This window comes from Falco punctatus (genome assembly GCF_963210335.1).
Source record: "Falco punctatus genome assembly, chromosome: 6".
Taxonomy (NCBI): domain Eukaryota; kingdom Metazoa; phylum Chordata; class Aves; order Falconiformes; family Falconidae; genus Falco; species Falco punctatus.
The window spans coordinates 38,023,844-38,042,468 of NC_137585.1; the positions used below are offsets into that span (position 1 = coordinate 38,023,844).

The window sequence follows — 18,625 nt, forward strand, 5'->3', positions numbered from 1 at the left end:
AAGTTGAGCAAATTTTCATTTGGGTTCCCACTAATGGAACAAGCATATGCCAGGGATATGAGACTGCTGGGAGACAAGGCAGGATTTCACAAGTTATCAGGCCTAGTGCTTCATGAGCACACATGACTTTTGGGGTATGTGTGAGCTTCCACACTGAAAACTGAATAAGAGGAAAACAGCAGCTTTTAAAACATTGGATCTGCTTCTGTACTGTCTGGGGCAGAACTGCTGATTTTCCCAAGATAGACCAGAATATATGTCACTGTTATGTACCTTAGACACAGAACATGGGGAGAGGGAGTTGTCTTTTTCGCTGGCTTGTGTGTCTTCAGCAGACTGGGTAATTAAACCCTCTTGCAGAAGTATTTGTTAGAGCCCTGTTATTTCAGATGGTGCTCTTCCTTACACCTGCACAACTACAGTGAAGGCCATTTTTTGCACAGGTGTATGCTGGGAGTTCAAGGACATCATCACTGTTGAACAGCTAGAAATGAGGATAGAATTTCTTTGAGCAAACTATTTTTGGTGGCAACACTTGAACCAAAGTGGAATGTTTGGGCTTTTAGATGCTCCAATCAGATTTAAAAAAAACCAACAAACCCAAAACACCTTTGTATAAGGTTTCAGCAGAGATCTTTGAGACAAAATAAATATTGAAGTCTGAGGACGTTTTAAAAAAATAATTTTTCTGGGTTGCACTTTGCTGAGATATATTGTCATGAGCATAGGGAAGCACAGCTGTGGATATTCATCTCAAATGTGGGAATAGGTACTGCTTTTAACTCTGAAGTCAAGATGCATATGTGAAGAGAAATGCAGACCACTTACTCTAAGATGCTTACTGTGGGATCATGTTTCTCAATCACTCTAGAGCCAGGAGGTCCCTCTTTCACCATTGGCAAAGCTATCTGGTTGCTGTGGGGGCTGGTGTTCAACAACTCTGTGCCAGTGCAGAATCCCAAGGGTACCACTAGCAAGATCATGGTGTCAGTGTGGGCCTTCTTCGCTGTCATCTTTCTGGCCAGCTACACTGCCAACCTGGCTGCCTTCATGATCCAAGAGGAATACGTGGACCAGGTGTCTGGCTTGAGCGACAAAAAGGTAATGGATCCACCCAACCCCCCAAAGCAGCCTTTTCCACAAAGAGGCTGCTCTACCCTCTCTTTTCGTTTATTGGGAAAGAGTTCAGCATTTTGCAGTCATGTCATAGCTTTAGCCCCCAGTTTAAATAGCACAACTGCTATTAATTGGTATTCAGTTGCATTTTTACATGCTTTAAGCATTTCAGGGATGAATTAGAAACAGAACTGAACTGTGCTTGCTTGCATGATCCCAAAGCACACCTTGATTGTCAGCAAGAAATGAATTAACGGAACTTTGGAGACAATGTGTATAATGGCTGTAACCTGTTTTTTCAGGATGAAATAATTTATCTGTGTGGGAATGCTGGCCATTAGGCTAGCAAATATGATCTGTTAGTTTATTCAGGGGACAAGTTCTGCCCATGGGGGTAAATCAGCATGGCTTTGAGGATTTACTATTGCTTGCATTTGAAGTTATATTTTCATTTTTTTGAGGCCTTTGGAAGCTTAGCACAAGGAATTGTTTCCTGTTCAGAATGTGTTTCGCTGCCTTGTTTACATGCACTGCATTTTGTCCTCGCAGAACGTTTCCTTTTACTCAGATCTAGGCACTGAAGATTTTGAGGAGATTTCTCATACATACAGGGTAGCACTGTCTGGTTCATGAGGGTCTGAAGCTTTGTATACTGCTTTATTTCTGTTTTGCGGCAAGGTTACTCACAAGGAATTAAGTGTTGTCAGTCTCGGTTGCCCATGTTGAATTTGTTACTCAATCACTGAGGCTGCTTAAGGGATCATGCCATTGCAGGGCAACCAAATAGCAATAGGTCGTGTACGTTGCTGTCGGGGACAGCAGCAAGAAGAGGACTGCAAATGTCAGTTTGCTGCTGCTGAATTGGTTATAGTTACTGCCTCTTGTGTCCCCCATAATAGTCCAGAAATAAATTGTGGCCAGGCCCCCTGTGTATACTGTGTCCTGTGCAGCAGGCTAGAAATTCTGTGGTGGATTAATTTTTAAAAGGTTTTTTTTTCCCTTTAGTTGTTTTTTCCTGGAATGAAATAGGACACAGAATAATATAAACCATGCAAAGTACTCCTGTTATTTGTTTTAATTTCAGCATCAATTTGTTTCATGCTGTCTCCATATTTTCAGTGTGCTGTGTTGAGGAGGGGGTGGAGGGGAGGATGCTTTTCTGGTAGGTGGAGGTTATTGTGGAGACTCCTTCAAAGCTGTGGACTCCCTCAGACTGAAAGACACTGTTCAAAACCAGCCAGCCCTATCAAAGTTAACATTAGTTTGTCATCATTAGGTTTTCAGCTGTCTGAGCTAAATGGGATAGTTCATACCTGTGATCTATTGTTTCAGGCTGTGCCTAGGCTCATGGAGAGAGCCAGGCTTTCATTCTCACATTTTTCAAGATATTCTTCATACCTGCAGAGATATGTGCATGAAATATCAGTTGAAAGCGGTAACTCCTGGAGCTTCACAGAGCCTTTGGGTACAAGTTTCTGGGCCTATTTTCGTCAATTTCTCTGTAGGGCCACCGGTGTGTATCGGATTGCAGTAATTTTCTTCTACTTTTCTTTGCCAACATACCTGTGTTTGCTTTTGCCGTCCTAACACATATGTGCTTTGTTTCTTGGGGAAGAGAAAGGCCATAGTACGTACTCACATCATTGTGGTGTGCCTCAAACACAGCTGCTAGTGCAGGTACAGCATTTGGGTAAAATTATGATCTACCAGAGCATTTGGAATCAGATGAAAATTGGCTGGTAAAAACTGAAGGCCAGCTGCTGCTGCTGGAGAATAAAGACAGGTGGGACTAACTCCATCCAAAAGATGTGAGTAAATAAGCTTGATCTACTGGGCTCATGGATTTCCATTTTCTGAATGTGCAGAGGGCCCTGCAGAATTTGGGAGCAGCCATTCAGGCATATGTCATGCTGCTTCAAGATGCCCTTGTTTGGGATGAATTCACTCTTCTGAATCTCCTTTTTTCCCTCTTCCAAAACCCACATACTGCTTGCAACTCACTCACCCCCGCAATCCCCCACTTGGCCGGGGTGCAAGGAGCAGCCACATCCAGGGCAGATGGAGGTGTGCTGTGCTGTACCTCCCTTTTCCTGCCTACTTAAATTAGCTGGTTAAGACTTTCAAGGGAGGCAGTCACTGACCAATGCCAGGTGGCCAAGAGGACGAACTATAGCTTCCAGTCTCTTTTATCTCCAATGTGTGAGCTGGTGTCCACAGCAGAAGTGAGGCACATTAACCTCCAGGCCTTGCTACTTCAGCTGTCAAGGGCAGCTGTGTCCAGCACAAGGAGTCGGCAGAGGATGTAATCCAAGCCAGTAGGCAAAGTGCTAGTTATTTCGAGTGATAATTGTTCCTACTAGCCTAGACCTAGATATGCTTGCAAATGTCTTTGTAGCATGACAGTACCTGGGGAAGGTGTCCCCACTGGCACTGTACAGCAGCCAAAATGCCAGATGCACTCACAAAATCCATTACTGTGCCTGGCTGGGGAATGCTAGTCAAGGTCAGGTTGGCTACACCCTGCGAGAGCCACCCTGAGGGTCTCCTTGGACCCTCTTCCTTGGACTTTACCTTGAAAGACCTGTTCCAAGAGATGCCTCCAGCTGCTGACCTGCTGCTTCTCTGGAAAAGTGGGCTGAAATGCTCCAGCTGTCTAAGGACTTGGATGGTGCCTTGGCTGTGCCCCAGTACTTACTTCCTAATAACATGCAAGACAGTGACTAATGTCATATCCCTGCTGTGCTGTGTGGATGCTTAAGCAGGGCTGTCTGAGCTGAGCTGAGTTGGATACTTCTGTGCCTGAGTACTAGGTTGGACTGAGGGCAGCTGGAGGCTCCATGTACTGAGCTTAGTGACCTCTGCCACTCTCTCTCTGAGCCAGGTGATACTCACCCTGCTGAGTGCCACCCCTCTGTGCTCAGCTGGCCCCAAATTGGTGCCAGAGCTGACACAGGAACCCAGCTCACCATGCCTGTTAATTCCCCCATGTTAACCCTTGCAGCTGCTAAATCATATGTCAAGCTGTGACTCTTAAATCTGGTGCAGCTGTGGGCAGTTTGAGGGAGGAGAGATCTGCTCCTTCCTGAGGGCAGTGCTGGCCTTGTGAGTCCTGCAGGTAAAGAGCTGCTCTGACAACTCCCTTTCAGCTCCCCGTGCTTGCAGCATGGCAAGCTGCTCTCCTCCTGCACAGATGCCAAACCAGCACCTGCTGTCTCTGCTGGTCTACCTTATGCAGTGGAGCAGCTGCATGTGGACCTGGCAGGGGCAGAGCCATTCTGGCCGGGTCAGCTCCCTGGCTGGAGCTCTGCTCGGTGGCAGCAGCGCTGGCAAGCCCAGCTGGAGCATCCTTGCACATGCCTCTGGGCTGCATCTGTCTGGGGTCCATGTAGGGGGCTGCTACGGCCCCAGCCCCTTGTGAAAACCTTGCCGGTAGAGATGGCCTGTCACAGAATACTGCATGCGACTCCTGGGTCTGGATTTCATCTGACTGTAATCAGGAGATATAATCCAATTTCCATTAACAGGAGAGCTTCAGACACATTAGAGAAACAAGTGCCTGCGGTATTTCAGACTAACGAAGGCAATAAATACAGGAAAGATTATATAAAATGAACTAATGTGTGAAATAATCTAATAGCTATATGTAATTTCCATTCATGTACAGTAGTAATAGAATAAAACCAAACGTGGACAGCCAGCAGGGCATTTAAATAAAATAATTTAGAATGCAGTAGGTTAATAATAATAAAAAAAATAGTATCCATGCCTATAAATTAGTTGGAAATGCCAAAGAAGCTAATAAAGTATCAAAATGGTAATTTTGTAATTGACATAAAAGGGAGAGAAATGGATTTCTGCATGCCTGCAAATTAATACAGATTGCTGAAATTTCACACATATTTGACTGACTTGCTTTTTAAGATGTTAATGAAATGTTGAGACAAAAGTCCTGTTTGTATGCATCAGGGGTCAGCTATATTTTTTTTCAATAGATATGCTTTTTTTTCCAAAAAAATTAAGTTTTGGAGTTAAAACTGGCCAATATTTTTAATGTAAAGGAATGTGAGGAGAGGGCAAGAAGGCAGAGGGAAATTCTGGTATGTGCCAAAGTAGCTCCTTTTAATTTACTTGAAACAAAATACTTGGTTTGATATTTCTGACATGTACTATTTTTTTTTGACTTGTCATTTTCTAAAGTCGCTACTCATAAAATTGACCTACATTAAAAAAAAAAAAAAAAGGAAAATAAAGATTTTTTTTCTGTAACAAAGGAAGGGGACAGAAGGAGATAACTGGAAGACAAAACAGCACATGTTATTCTGAGGTGAATGAAACATTTCAGGTTGATATGAAGCAAAAGTTTCACTGAAAAACCTGCAGAAAAGTATCTGCTGTGTTTCTGCAGTAATAGATGCTTGGCCATGAAACTGAAAAATGAATTATTATTTCCCACATTGTACTGTGCGGCACATTAAATTTAAATTATGCAAGGATCCCAGATATGCAGAACATTTAAGCATGTGCTTAACTTTGCACTCATGAGTGGCAACATTAAAGTCAATGGGCATAATCAAAGTTAAATGCTTTTCTGAACTTGCAGCTTTTGTACAACAAATATCTGTTTTGGAGAAGTCCAGGAAAAATTCAGAGTGTATCTGTCAGCTACAGATTTTCCAAGGGAAAAACAACAGGGTCAGTCTTGTCCCTTGTAAGATCTGTAAGGGGAAGATTTTCTAACTGGATGGCTTGGAGGCAGTACAGACCTTCCATGGGACTGTGCATTTACTGTCAACAGATATTTGTGGTACTTCCACATGTTTCTGCATGGTACAAAATAAGTTTTATATGGTCATGTCCAGAAGCAGAAAATATGCAGTCCTTTCAACAGCAGTGTGATGTTTAATGTCAGGAGACCTTTGTGGAGATATGAGCTAGCTAGACAGAAGTTAGACCATGCTACTTCCAACTCTGTCCTCTTGTGATAAATCACAACCTTTTCCAAAATGTGTAGCCTGGTGTACCTTCCTTGACCAAACAACAAAAAAAATAAGGAAGTCCCCAAACCCCCAAACCTTATGTCGTGGGATGGAATTAAATTTCTTTCCACTGTTCTTCTCTGGGGGGACATCCTCCTGTAAATAAATTGAACTGTGTTCAGGTTTTTTGCTTAAATATGATCTTTATATATAAACTTAGTACTACTAACTGGTGTTTAATATAACAAACATTAATTCATAGTGAAGTGTGGAAAACTCAGAGCCCTGATAATCTGAAATTTTATGCCTTATAATTTGATGATTTCTCTGGACCTCTTTGTAAATTATGTTAGTATAGTATGAACTATTTACAAATACTACATAGTGCAGTACATATCTGTATAATTATATATTATGCTAAAGTCTTCATATTAACAAATAGCTATTAAAACAGCTACAGCATATCGTATGTTAGTAATAGATCTAACTGGTGACTTACATTTTATTGTGTACATAAATATGATCTCAGATAATTTTTTGCAGTTGTAAATGGGTACATTTATTGTATATTTAGTCATTCTGCACTCTTTGGATTGGCACAATTTTTGTGCTTTCTGAGATCCTTGGAACAAACCTCTGCGTCTGCGTGCTAAAAAGTGATTCAGTAGTTTTAAGGCTATAAATGTTTAAAGTCAGTGGGTTTTCAAGCATGCTTTTTCTCCCTCCGCTTCAGTCCTAGTTTCTTTGTCATTCACCCTCTTTTTTTAAGCTCAGTGCTGCATAGTGGTGAGGAGGCTGTGATAGCTTTAGCCTTGACTCTCAGGATTCTCTCTTTTCTGTCGATTTGGAGGGATTTAATGGCAGTTAAAAACTTGTAATGGGACTCTTCAAGATTAGTGCCAGTTAAAAGTCAGTTTAGTTGGGAACTTAAGCAGGTAAGATACAAGGGAAGGGGATACTCATGAGTCAGACCATAGGCTTAATTAATCCTTGCTGGAAAAGGAGAGAGATGCAGTCCCTAGGGCTTTGCTGGCAGCATGGATGGGAGTCACTGAAGGAGAGATGTCAGCGATGGGACCGTGGCACAATTCTTAGCTTGCAGCTTTTGCATTCCCCTTGCTTGCCATCCTGGCTTTTCCCAGGCCTTGGCCACCACTGACCCTTCCTTTTAATCTTCCTTTTAACTAGCTCTTGGAGCTGACCCTTTGGAGGCTCTGGGCAAGTTTGGTTGCTTCCATGCTAATTGCTTGGCCGTCTGGAAAAAGCCATCTTCACGGAGTTACGTAAGAGGAAAGGGAGAGGGGGAGCAAAGGATTGTCCTGCTTCTCACATCACTTTAAGTCAGTGGAGAGGCAAGCAATGAATATTCTTATGTATTATTTATATGGTGCCATAAATGTACTTGGCACTCTGGAATCAAATAAAAGACTATGGCCCTGCCACCAGGATTTGGCAGCCTAAGAGGTGAGAGCTGGACTCCTTCATCTGAATGATCAGGGCTGAATTACTAGTGGAGAGGAAACGGCAGGATGAGATCTACAAGATTAAAAAAGCCTAAACAACAGCCTGCCCCCCGCACCTCCCCCCCCCTTCACTGCTTCTGCCTAGTGACTGTAACATTTGAAGTTACATATACATACATATGTCTGATAAATATTTGGCAGGTTGTATTTTCAGAGACATTTTCACTTCACCTGTTGGAAAGGAGCTCTGTTTCTCCCAGGCCTTTGGCTACTCAAGGTCAGGCTTCTCCTGAGTCTTGGTGGTCCAGAAGGCTTGCTTGGGTCTACCTGTTCCAGTGCACTAGTACTCACAAGGGAATGATATGATTTTCCTTCCTGCACTATCATGCACTTGCAGATGGGAGGCAGCTTTCTGCAGTAAGCCAAAGGAAGACATTATCTCCCACCTCTGGGATGGTGCTGGGATGCCCCAGCTGCCCTGCCTCAAGTGCCCTGCTTTTTGCTTTGCCTCCCTGCCTACAGGGGTGCCTAAGAAGTTGCACTAATGCAATGACTAGGATGGAATACATGGCATGATTTGATACTGAGATAAACAGATGATCTCCATCCTCTACATGCATGCAAGCAAAAGTTGAATGCGCTGTAGCTAAGATCGCATAGCTCAATTGCAATAGATATACTGTATTCATCTGATACCACACCTACTAATACGAGGGCTGTGCAAGGAGCTTTTGTCTCTGACTGGTGAAGCTCAGTGATTCCACTGCAGACGTTATTCTCTGATCAAGTTTGAGAGACAACCTAGCAGTGTGACTGACTTGAAGCTAATAGCCTGCCGAATGTGTCCCAAGCAAGTTTCAAAGCTTTAGTGTTACCTTTTGGGTGGAGAAGCTGCACTGAGTCCATAATGCTTACATATTTGGCAGGCCCAGAAGACACCTGGTTTGTTCGTGGTGGCTGGAATCTTTCCACATGTGATGGTCTCATCCTGGAGTGGCCCACAGGCCTGGTGTATCCATAACGCCTGGGTCAGCAGAAAGGCAGTGTGGTCCCAGCATGCACATGTAGGTCTGGCTATGGAAGATGTGGGACCCCTGAAATGCCATCTGTCTGGGGCAACGCTGTGCTGCTCAAGGTTTTTGGTTTTCTGCTCTGTGCAGAAGTGGCACAGAGCAGTTTGCACATAGCAATCCAGCTTGCAAAGAGGCTGCACAGTCCTACTGTGTGCATTGCTCTGGCAGTAACTGCATGTGATGGCAGCTTCTTCCACCAATTGGATCTCTGCTTTAATCTGTTATTTTACAAGGGCAACTATTTTTGAAGCTGCTATATTTGAACTTCTTTCTTTTGCTTTCACCTCCCCCCCCCTCACCTCTGCATTGTCACTAGGTTGCTCTGTTCCCTTCCCTGACCCACACATGTCCCTGTTTCACCACCAGACATACATAGATATTTTTCTTGTTTGTGGGTCTGACCCACCCTACATTTTCCTTTAAAAGTGACTTTAATCTAATTCTTTGCCAACTTTACTGCAGTCAGCTGCACTAACTGATAACTCCTTTCTCAGACTTATCTAGAGGAATTCATGGGTGAAAGCAGTATGCAAAGCAAGACCAGAGAATTTGAAACATCACTGGGTATTGAATAATAAGATTAACCACAAAGTCAAAGTCTGAGAGAGCACAAGGTATTTTTATGCTACTCCAGAACTGACTTTATATTGGATTTGATGTTGTTCGTTACCCACCCCCACCCCCTCTTTTTTTTTTATTTTATTGTTAAATAAAGCAAGCAATGTATTGTTTGACTGGTGAAGACAAGAAACTAGGTTTTTGCCACTGCAATCTTAGGGCTGATCTCTGTGACTGGGCCCAACAATCAGGAAGAATTGATGTGGTGACTCCATTCTGAGCTGTGAAGAGTCCCAGCCACTGCTGGGGAGGTGGAGGATGATGTTATGAAAGAATACAGAAGAAGAGAGGAAATTGGAACTAGGGTAAAAGGAGGGTCTGAAAACCTGTAGTCACTTAGAAATGGTATGAGTTCCACCTTGGAAGAAAAAAATGTCTGAAATGTCAAAACTAGGTGCTGGTGCAGAGGGGAGAAGGATGCTTTAGGAATGAAGCTTGAGAAGTATTTGTACAAGAGATTCATGAGTAATAGAGGAATGACAAGCACAGTCTCTTTAGTCTTCTCTCCTCACAGATTATTGTATCAGTGCTATGATTTAGATTTGCAGCACGATTTTCTACCTGTACTGTTGGGCTGGCATGCCTCTAGCTGGGATGCTATTGTAGCAATGTAAAAATGCCCTGAACCAACACACCAATAAAGCAGGCTGCACACTGGGAATCTGTAGTGCACTTCCTCTACCAGAACCAGTGATGAGGCACAGTGGTGTGGATGTGCCTATGTGCATAATCAAGCTGGATGAAGAGAAGAATACAGTAAAAGCCCTAAGACAGTGCTGGGAGTGACAATTGACATTCCTGAAACAAACTGGTCACCACCTGAATGCAAATCAGGACAGAGTTACAGCTTTGAAGAACTTGCAAGCTGAAGATGACAAGACTAAAGGACAGAGGGGAAAAAGACATAACATAGGCACTGAGGAAAGTAATAATGAACATTACTCTCACTAGCAATGTTTTTATTGTCTTGCTGAAGGCTTTTTTAATGTGTTGTTCTCTCAGCATCTTGGGGTCCTGATCAGATTGTTCTTGGTATGGTAGAAAGCATGTCTACAAACCAAAGGCAAGTCAAGGAAGGACCTACTGGATACAGCCAAAGGACAGCAGCAAGAATGGTTACAGGTTTAGATAATACAGCTTGCAAAGAAAGACCGAGGAAACTGGGCCTCTTTATCCCCAATGCAATAACACGGAGAAGAAACAGCTTGGCGGTCTTCAAAAACATAAAATGCACTTTCAGAGAAGAAGAAACTATTCTGATTTCCATGTCCATGGTGAAGATAACAAATTATTGTAGTTGGATTGCAACAGGAAGGCTTTAGTTCAGACACTTGGAGGAACTTTCCAATAGTAAAGCCCTGGTCTTGATTATTCAGGGAATGGGGGGATCTCTAGCACCTGACATCTTCCACAGCCATCTGAATGAAGAGCTGTCAGGAACAGTGATGTCTAGCAGACACCCACCAGGGAGAGAGGGGCAGAGCAGATATCTTACTGGGGCCAGATCCAGGTTTATGATTCTGTGGCATAGTTCATGGTGCAACGTGGGGACAAAAATGGCATAATTTTTGGTGGTATGAAAAGGACAAGCCTCTTCTCTTTGAAAGCTATCTATTAGCTGTGAAGGAGTTAATTTCCTGGATGAAATAGAGGATACAAAAGCAAGGCAACTAGGGCAAGCCATGTTGCTATGGACATGTGTAGTCTATCAAGACTTAAGTGTAGGGATAGAACTACCTCAGAGTTAGACCTGAAAACCACTGATCTGCTCTACAATTTTTTACAAGTTCTGGATGAAGTTTCTGTGCAAACAGCCTGACTGGATTCTCAGGCAATGAAGGAAGGTGCAGGCTGGCTGCAGTGACATGCAATTGAATCAGAGCAAGAGGGGACAATCAAAGATGTTTGGGCAATGCAGAGAGGTTGTGCTAAAATTGTGCACCTGAGCATGGACTTCACTTTTCTAGCCTGATATCACTAAATCTTACATTGCAGCTCACTCATAGATGCCATCTTTTTTAGAGATATTTGGCCTGTGCTGCAACAGCTATCTGTGGGTTGTATGGTTGCCAAAGAGCAGGCAGAGTGCTGCTTATAGGTGCCTACACGAAAGGTTGTGACTGATGCCCTAATGGGCAAGTTCAAGAGAGTGGTGGGCACTTTGGGCTGTCTGCTACCCACAGCAGCTGGCTTCCTGTGCTTTTGGTGGGAGAAACCGTCCTGAGGGCCAAATGGTCCAGTGGCTAGATTCAGCTGTACAAATGTAGATATCTAGAGCCAATTTAGGTGCACTAGTATATTGAAGATACTTGGGTGGCTGGCAAATCTGACACAGGGCCTAGGAGACAACTGTTGCCAGGGTGAAATTCCCTCAGCATCTCAACTTGACACTTAACACTTGGGCAAATGAATTGAACCCAGAGTATCTAACATGGTCTTAAGCTTTTTTTGGACTTGCACTGACAGAGGAGCTGTACATGTGGACTTTATTTTGGTGGGTCAGGACTGTGGCGCTTCCTGTGATAGAAAATTTAAACTGAGTGTCTGGGCCTTACAAAGTGAAAGGAGCCCTCCCAGAGAAGCTGTGTAAGGGTAAGGTACTACACATGTACACACGTACACACACACCCACCAAGTTTTGCCAGCTCATTATGTTATCCAGCAGGGGATTATTTTTTTAAAAGCAATGTAAAAGTAGATTGACTGATAAAAGAGCCTTTTTGTTGTGAGAGCTTGCTGAGCTTGGGAAACCGCTTTCAATGCTACTGGCAAACACTTTACAGTGTAAACAGGGCCTACATCAGGCAGATAAATAAGTGCAGATGTGCTTTTCTGCAGGAACCATTTGGTGATAGACAATATATTGAAAAAAAAATCTCATCAAATTAATTGTGGCCAATTAGACACAACCCCTTCCCTCATCCCTGAATCCCCTCCAACAGCAACTGCCTGAATGGGAAGAGCTCCTATCACCTGTTTCATTATGCAGATTGATATTCGAACATCTGAGAACAATGCTGCTTTCTGCACGGCAGGGCTCCAAATTGCTAATGAAACAGCTCTGCCAGACAAGTCACTTAAACCCTCTCTTGCTGCTGCTGCTGACAGCTCTCATGGTGAGTTGCAGGGGGGAGTGGGAAAGGGTCTCTCCACTCTGAATGTGCTAATAGCTTCCAGCCTGTGTGTTTATCGCTCTCCAGAGCAGGAAGATTTCTGCTGTCTGACTCTGAGAGGTTACTTTCCCAAAGCCATGGTCTGATTTCAACCTAATGTTTCTTGATTTCAATTTGTGAAGTAAGGGGTTGAAGAAGTGGGCAGCCGCTGGGCTCTGAGCACAGACATCTCATGTCCCAAAGCTACCCCAGCCCTTCAGGCATGCTTCTTGGTGTTTGCTTCTACCCCCATCTCTAGCATCCACCTCCTCCCTACATTTGATGTGAAGCCAGCTCCGTAAGGGATTTCTTTCATGGGTGAGAGCATGTCACATCACTTTGGGTACAAGGGGACCTTCTCATGGCTGAAGCCCCATGATGAGCAAGTATGACACCGCAGATGGGCTACACCACTGCCCAGGGCTCTTTGGGTGCTGGGTTGTAGCCATGCACTGTGGGTTCCCTCCCAGGCAGTCACCCCTTGAGTTAGGCAGAGCTGGGCAGCAGGAGAGGGATCCTGATGCAGGGAAATGTGAGATGGGCCTGCTGCAAGTGCGGACCCTGTACAGCCCTGTTTGTGGCTCGGCTCCCTGTGACTTTGCAGCTGGGTTTGCTCAGCAGCCGGTGCAGTTGTTAATCTTCCCTTCCCCTGTTATCACCATACATTTTGCCAAAGCCTCACAAGGCTCCTCTTGGCACATGCTTGGGGTAGAGTAGTGACTTTGGGCTCTGACAGGAGAAACATTTACATGAAATGGTGGGACAGTTCTCTCATTAATCTAAATTTTGACAATTTCTGTCAATATCTGTGGTTAATTACTCTGTCGATATTTACTGAGGCATCGAGATTATCTTTGTGCAGGCTGCCTCCATGTAATGGCCCCTGCACTGTGCCTCAGCTCCTGCCACATGTCTCTCAGACTCCTTCTAGACAAGCCTGCCAGAGTGCCTTGTTCCCCTGAGACTGACAATTCTGATCCAGGACCAGTCTTCCAGCATATGGCAAAAGCCAAACAACTGGCTTTCCTTACTGAACTCTTTGTCTGTTCTGGTTTTGGCTGGGATAGAGTTAATTTTCTTCCTCATAGCTAGTACAGTGCTGTGTTTTGGATTGAATATGAAAATAATGTTGATAACACACTGATGGTTTAGTTGTTGCTTACTCTAAACCAAGGACTTTTCGGTTTCCCATGCTCTACCAGTGAGCAGGTGCACAAGAAGCCAGGAGGGAGCCTGGCAGGGACAGCTGGCCCGAACTAGCCAAGGGGATATTCCATACCATAGAATGTCATGCTTGGTATATACACTGGGGAATGTTGGCCAGGAGGGGCTGATCACTGCTCAGGGACTGGCTGGGCATTGGTCAGCAGGCAATGAGTAATTGTATTGTGCATCACTTGTCTTTCTTGGGTTTTATTCCTTTCTCTCTTTTCCATTATTGTTGTTGTTGTTGTTATTAATATTTACTTTATTTCAATTATTAAACTGTTCTTAGCTCAACCCACAGGTTTTACCTTTTCCCAATTCTCCTCCCCATCCCACAGGGCAGGGGGGAGTGAGCAAGTGACTTTGGGGTACTTAGTTGCTGGCTGGGGTTAAACATGACAGTGTCAATTAACTTTGCTTCTTATAGATCTTGTCCAGTTTCTCCACACATGTTCCTCCACCACGTTGCCAGGAGAGGACACACTCTCCCCATCTGTCCCATATATTTTCTGGGAAGGCTTGTATGTCTTCTTGTTCCTTCAGTATGAACTGTGTAGGACAGAAGTGAGCTCAGAAAGGTGCAGCTGGTTTTGGCTCTGGAGAGCTCTTTAGATATCCCTTCATCCCTGGACTGAGCTATGCTCGTATACTGCCAAGTAACAAACACAGGGGGTTTTCAGATGCCATCTCCTGTAAGAAGGCTGCGTCTGTGTACCCCTGTTATTTCTAAAATGTGGAGAAGTTAGCTGCTTATCTCTGGCTCCAGCTTTGCAAACACCAAACCAGGTGGCTGGGGATGCATGTTCCTCTTAGGCATTCAATCTGAAGATCTCTGGTGTGAGTCCCTTATGGATCCTTTCAGACTGTTTCTCATCTTGTTGTCCACCAGACTGTGGTTGAAGTGTGTGCACATGTGGGTGTGTGGAGAGCAATTTGCATTTACAGATCTGTTCTGACTGAGGAATGAGCAGGGGGTAAGGGATGATGAGTGAATGTGCAGTATGTGGTTTTGTAGAAGGCATCAGCCTGGCTTCCTTCTCTAGAAACATGCTCCTCCAGTTGCTGAAAACAATAATTTCCTTCAGGAGGAATGTTTTCATTTATTTGTTGATTTCTCAGGAGGTTAAAAATTCAATTAATAAAATAAAATAAAAATTAAATATGGAACCTTTCATCTCTGACTGCTAAGATGGTCCCTTGAACACAGTGGGGACAGTAGATAGTTCAGAGGTGGGTGGTTATCACAGCGCTGCTTAACTCTCTAATCCTTCTTGCTCTGGTTCATAGGCGCAGTGATGGAAGCAGACAAAATTAGAAATTGTGTCACTGCAAATGGAGAGTGGAAGTGTAAAATAGACATTGGATGGGTCTCTTTTTCTCTTAACACTCTTTGGGCCCAGAGAGGGTCTCATAGCTGCTGCTTCTCCAAAGGACATGCTGAAGCTGAGGTCACACCGATGCTGGTCAGGCCTGCTGCCGTTTGCTCTGCTAACTTTACTCTGTTGGAGGGTTCTATTGGGGATGGAGGGTGCCTCGGCCTCAAGGTTGGGTTCTGCAGTCTCTGGGAAAACAAGCTGTCCACTTTGCAGACTCCTGTGATGGGTCCCCTAAGTTGCTGCTACAGTCAGCTTGGAGAAAAAGCATAATTTTAGCATGTTGCAGTGATCTTTCTCCCATTAAAGTTTTCTTTCATTACAGGTTTTGATAGCTATGAGTTTGTCTTCCTCCCTAGGGTGTGTGACGGGGTTCTGAGAGCCACCTTACTGCCTGTTTCATCCTGTGTGAAACCTCTTCTTTTTGGTGATGTGCTAACCTGTGTTTCAAAAAACAGGCCCGCTGTTTTCTATTGGCTTAAAGCAGTAGAACGTGTTCTCTCTCACACACTCATGTGTGCACATACAAGGCAGCCCATCTCACCATCCAAACTGGAGAGATGTTTTCTTGCACAGCTAGATGTGTTGACTAGTATGTAGAAATGGGTGATGTGAACGGTGTATTCACACATCCACAGACAGAACTCCTGGTTGGCCTTATTGCTGAGATGATGTGAATGAGATACACTGCTTTAGTGGCTTTGGCCTCCTCAGCTGAGTTGACCAGGTTCCAAACTGGCTTTGAGCAGAACTCAAGAACAAGGCTCGTCTGCATATTTTTTAAGCTATAGCTATAGACCGCAGCCACATTTCTACTATAGAAGGTCGCAGTATATGACTGCATATGTTCATGTACAGGTGAACTGTTGCTGTTAAATGGGTTTGGTTTGATGGTTAGCATGTTCTTAGCATGCTTCTCGGGATCATCCAAATAAACAGTCACAGGTGGGAGTCAAGAATTAACACCAGGCAAGCTACTGCTTGATAAATCAAGAGAGGAGGAAGCTTCTCTCCATTTAACCTACTTTTGCATCTTTTTCTTTACTGCTTATTCAGTTCCTGGCTTACAATTCCGTGCTCCTTCCTGTCTGCTGGTTCTAGGGGTTTTAAGCAGTCTCGATAATTTACAGTCTAAATTTTACTGCTCATAAAACACCAGAGAGCATTGATTATGACTTGAGTTAAGCAAGTGGCATATAAAATCTCACAGCCTTTCAGCCGTAGGGGAATGTTATGATGAATGTATTTCTTGGGAGCAGCAAAAGGTTTGGAGTATTCTGCCAGCTCTGTTCAGGGCATCAAATGTTACTAGTGACTTGAGCCACTAACAGCATTTCATTTGGGACATTTGCCCAAAAGTTTGAAAGCTGATCATTCCTTTGGTGAAGTCGGTGTGAGGTGTTCTGAGAGGCATCTCACACCATTAATTACTTTTCCACTTCAGACAGAATCAGGAAGTGCAAAGACATCCACAGAGCTGAAAAAGATACTTCTTAGAAAATAAATGACACTTTGTAGATAAAATGCACATAGATTTTATTGAAAATCTTCTCTTGATTGTGTTCCAAAGCTGCCGTTACATTTTCCCTTCCCTTTTTCCTTTTTCTTTTTATCTATCCTCCTGTTAATCTTTGATCACTGGCTATTTTTTGCACTTAATCCAGAGGGGACAAAAAGACCACATTGCTCAGATTCACTTCTTGGTTCTTAGGTACTAACAGGAGATGTTTGTGTTTGAAAACAGTGAAATATATTATCTTCTCAGTATTATTTTCTACATGATAGTAAAATAAAATCAGAACTATCTTCTGAGGAGAACGTGTTCTCCCATTCAGATGATTGCTTCTTGCTGAAAGATTGTGAGAAATGTTCTTTTTCTGTCTCTCCAGTTCCAGAAACCCAATGACTTCTCGCCTCCTTTCCGCTTCGGGACAGTTCCCAATGGCAGCACAGAAAGGAACATTCGCAACAACTACCCTGAAATGCACAGCTACATGGTGAAATTCAATCAGAGGGGGGTGGATGATGCACTGTTCTCACTGAAGACTGGGTAAGGCTTTCTTTCACGCTTGCTCACCACAGAAACTTTCTTTGCATGTTTGTCTGAAAAATTTTTTGTAGGGTTTGGAAAATGAGCCTCCATTATCATTCCATGATTAAGACCACACACAGCACAGGACAATAATTCTGTGGTTCTCTTAGCTAGGTTTTTCTATTGACATCTGTATAAGAGTTTCTGGTTTTGCTGTGTTTATAAGACTATTTAAGAGAAAGAGGATCTTCCATATCCTTGTGTATGCTAGCCTTGTGTATATTAGTATGTATTAGTGTATATTAGTCCTTGCTTCATCAAGGTGTTTCATGCTGATGGGTCCTTATGCATACACAGGAAAAGCTCACAGACCTCTGTAGACAAAGTTTTTTTTTCAGAGCATTTATACTGTCACCTCGAAATTCCTTTGTTTTCCCTTTGTTGCTGTTGTTTCTGGTTATAAAAGATTATGTTAATCAGGAAGCTGAAACAATCCTTGCCAGACCAATCCCACCCCAGTGTATCACCAGCTAATATACCTTTATGGAAGGTGTGCTTGAAGCAAATAGTTTGGAAGTAGCCCTTCTCTCTGAAATGTTTTAGTGTCAAGGACTGAACAAAATGTTTGAATAATAAAGAAGTATATAAAATGGGAGCATTTATTTGGGTAATTTGGGAAATGTGGGAAAAATCATTAGCAAAATGTATGTTTGAACAGCTCATCCTATTTTAATATCAGTGAATCTGCAGAGGAGCTAACTTAAAACACCATATTGCAAGCTTTTGTCCTTTATCTTCCCAGGTAAAGACCTTGCCCCAGAGCTGACGATTTTGATTGTCATAGCCCAGGCCCAGTGAAAAAAACCCACGCTTGCTTACACTCGTATTGCATCCTTACGAGAAAGTTCATTCCAAAGCACGAATGAAGATGTTCAGCCAATTTAATTACTAGATTGACTGAATATTCCTAAACCTGATTGCCAGGTTCAAAGGCACACAGCCCATTATAAATGATTGTACCATTGTTGGATGGTATCCTGGGAAGGTACGTTTGCCAGGATAGTCATAATCCAGGAAATAAATATGCTCTGTCCTGGAAATATATGGATGAAATAGAGCTCATCACTTGTGGTAGATGTCATCCTGGCTTCAAATCCACCCTTGGACAGACTTCCCCACAAGATACACACTTGAACTGAGATAATCACCGTACTGGAAATACATGTGCAGGAGGTGGATTGAAAAGATAGCGTGGGTGTGAGAATGTGCAAGGTGGAAGGTCTTCAGTCTTTTATCAGAAAGTGCTTCATTTCAGATCTAGTGGGAAGATTTACTCATCCGCTGTCTTTGGTTATGTGGAAGATGCAGCCCTCTGAGACTGTCCCCCACATCCAAATCAATTTGTTGCCTTGAGAGGAAGGCTTTCATTAGTCTGTTGTGCTGTCTACCCATCCCAGCCAGTAATGGAGATTTCTCTGTGTTGAAAAAGATTTTTTCTTCTGGTTTTCCTCTAAGCACTCTTTACCAAAGAGCTACTCAGCATGGTAAACCATGAAACTGCTGTCATGTCCCCTTGAACATTGGGAAAGATCCAGTAGTGCTTTTCACAGTAACTG

The 18,625-nt window shown here is 43.4% G+C and overlaps 1 protein-coding gene across 2 annotated transcripts in view; it reads left to right on the top strand.

Annotated features, from left to right (window-relative positions):
- The window catches only part of GRIN2B (glutamate ionotropic receptor NMDA type subunit 2B), a 262,368-nt gene that overhangs the window by 199,380 nt on the left and 44,363 nt on the right, over positions 1-18,625 (top strand). For both annotated transcript variants that reach the window (XM_080393094.1, XM_080393095.1), the window contains 2 exons: positions 872-1,101; positions 16,867-17,027. In XM_080393094.1, the coding sequence (XP_080249220.1) occupies positions 872-1,101; positions 16,867-17,027 (391 nt within the window). The remainder of the gene's footprint in view (positions 1-871; positions 1,102-16,866; positions 17,028-18,625) is intronic.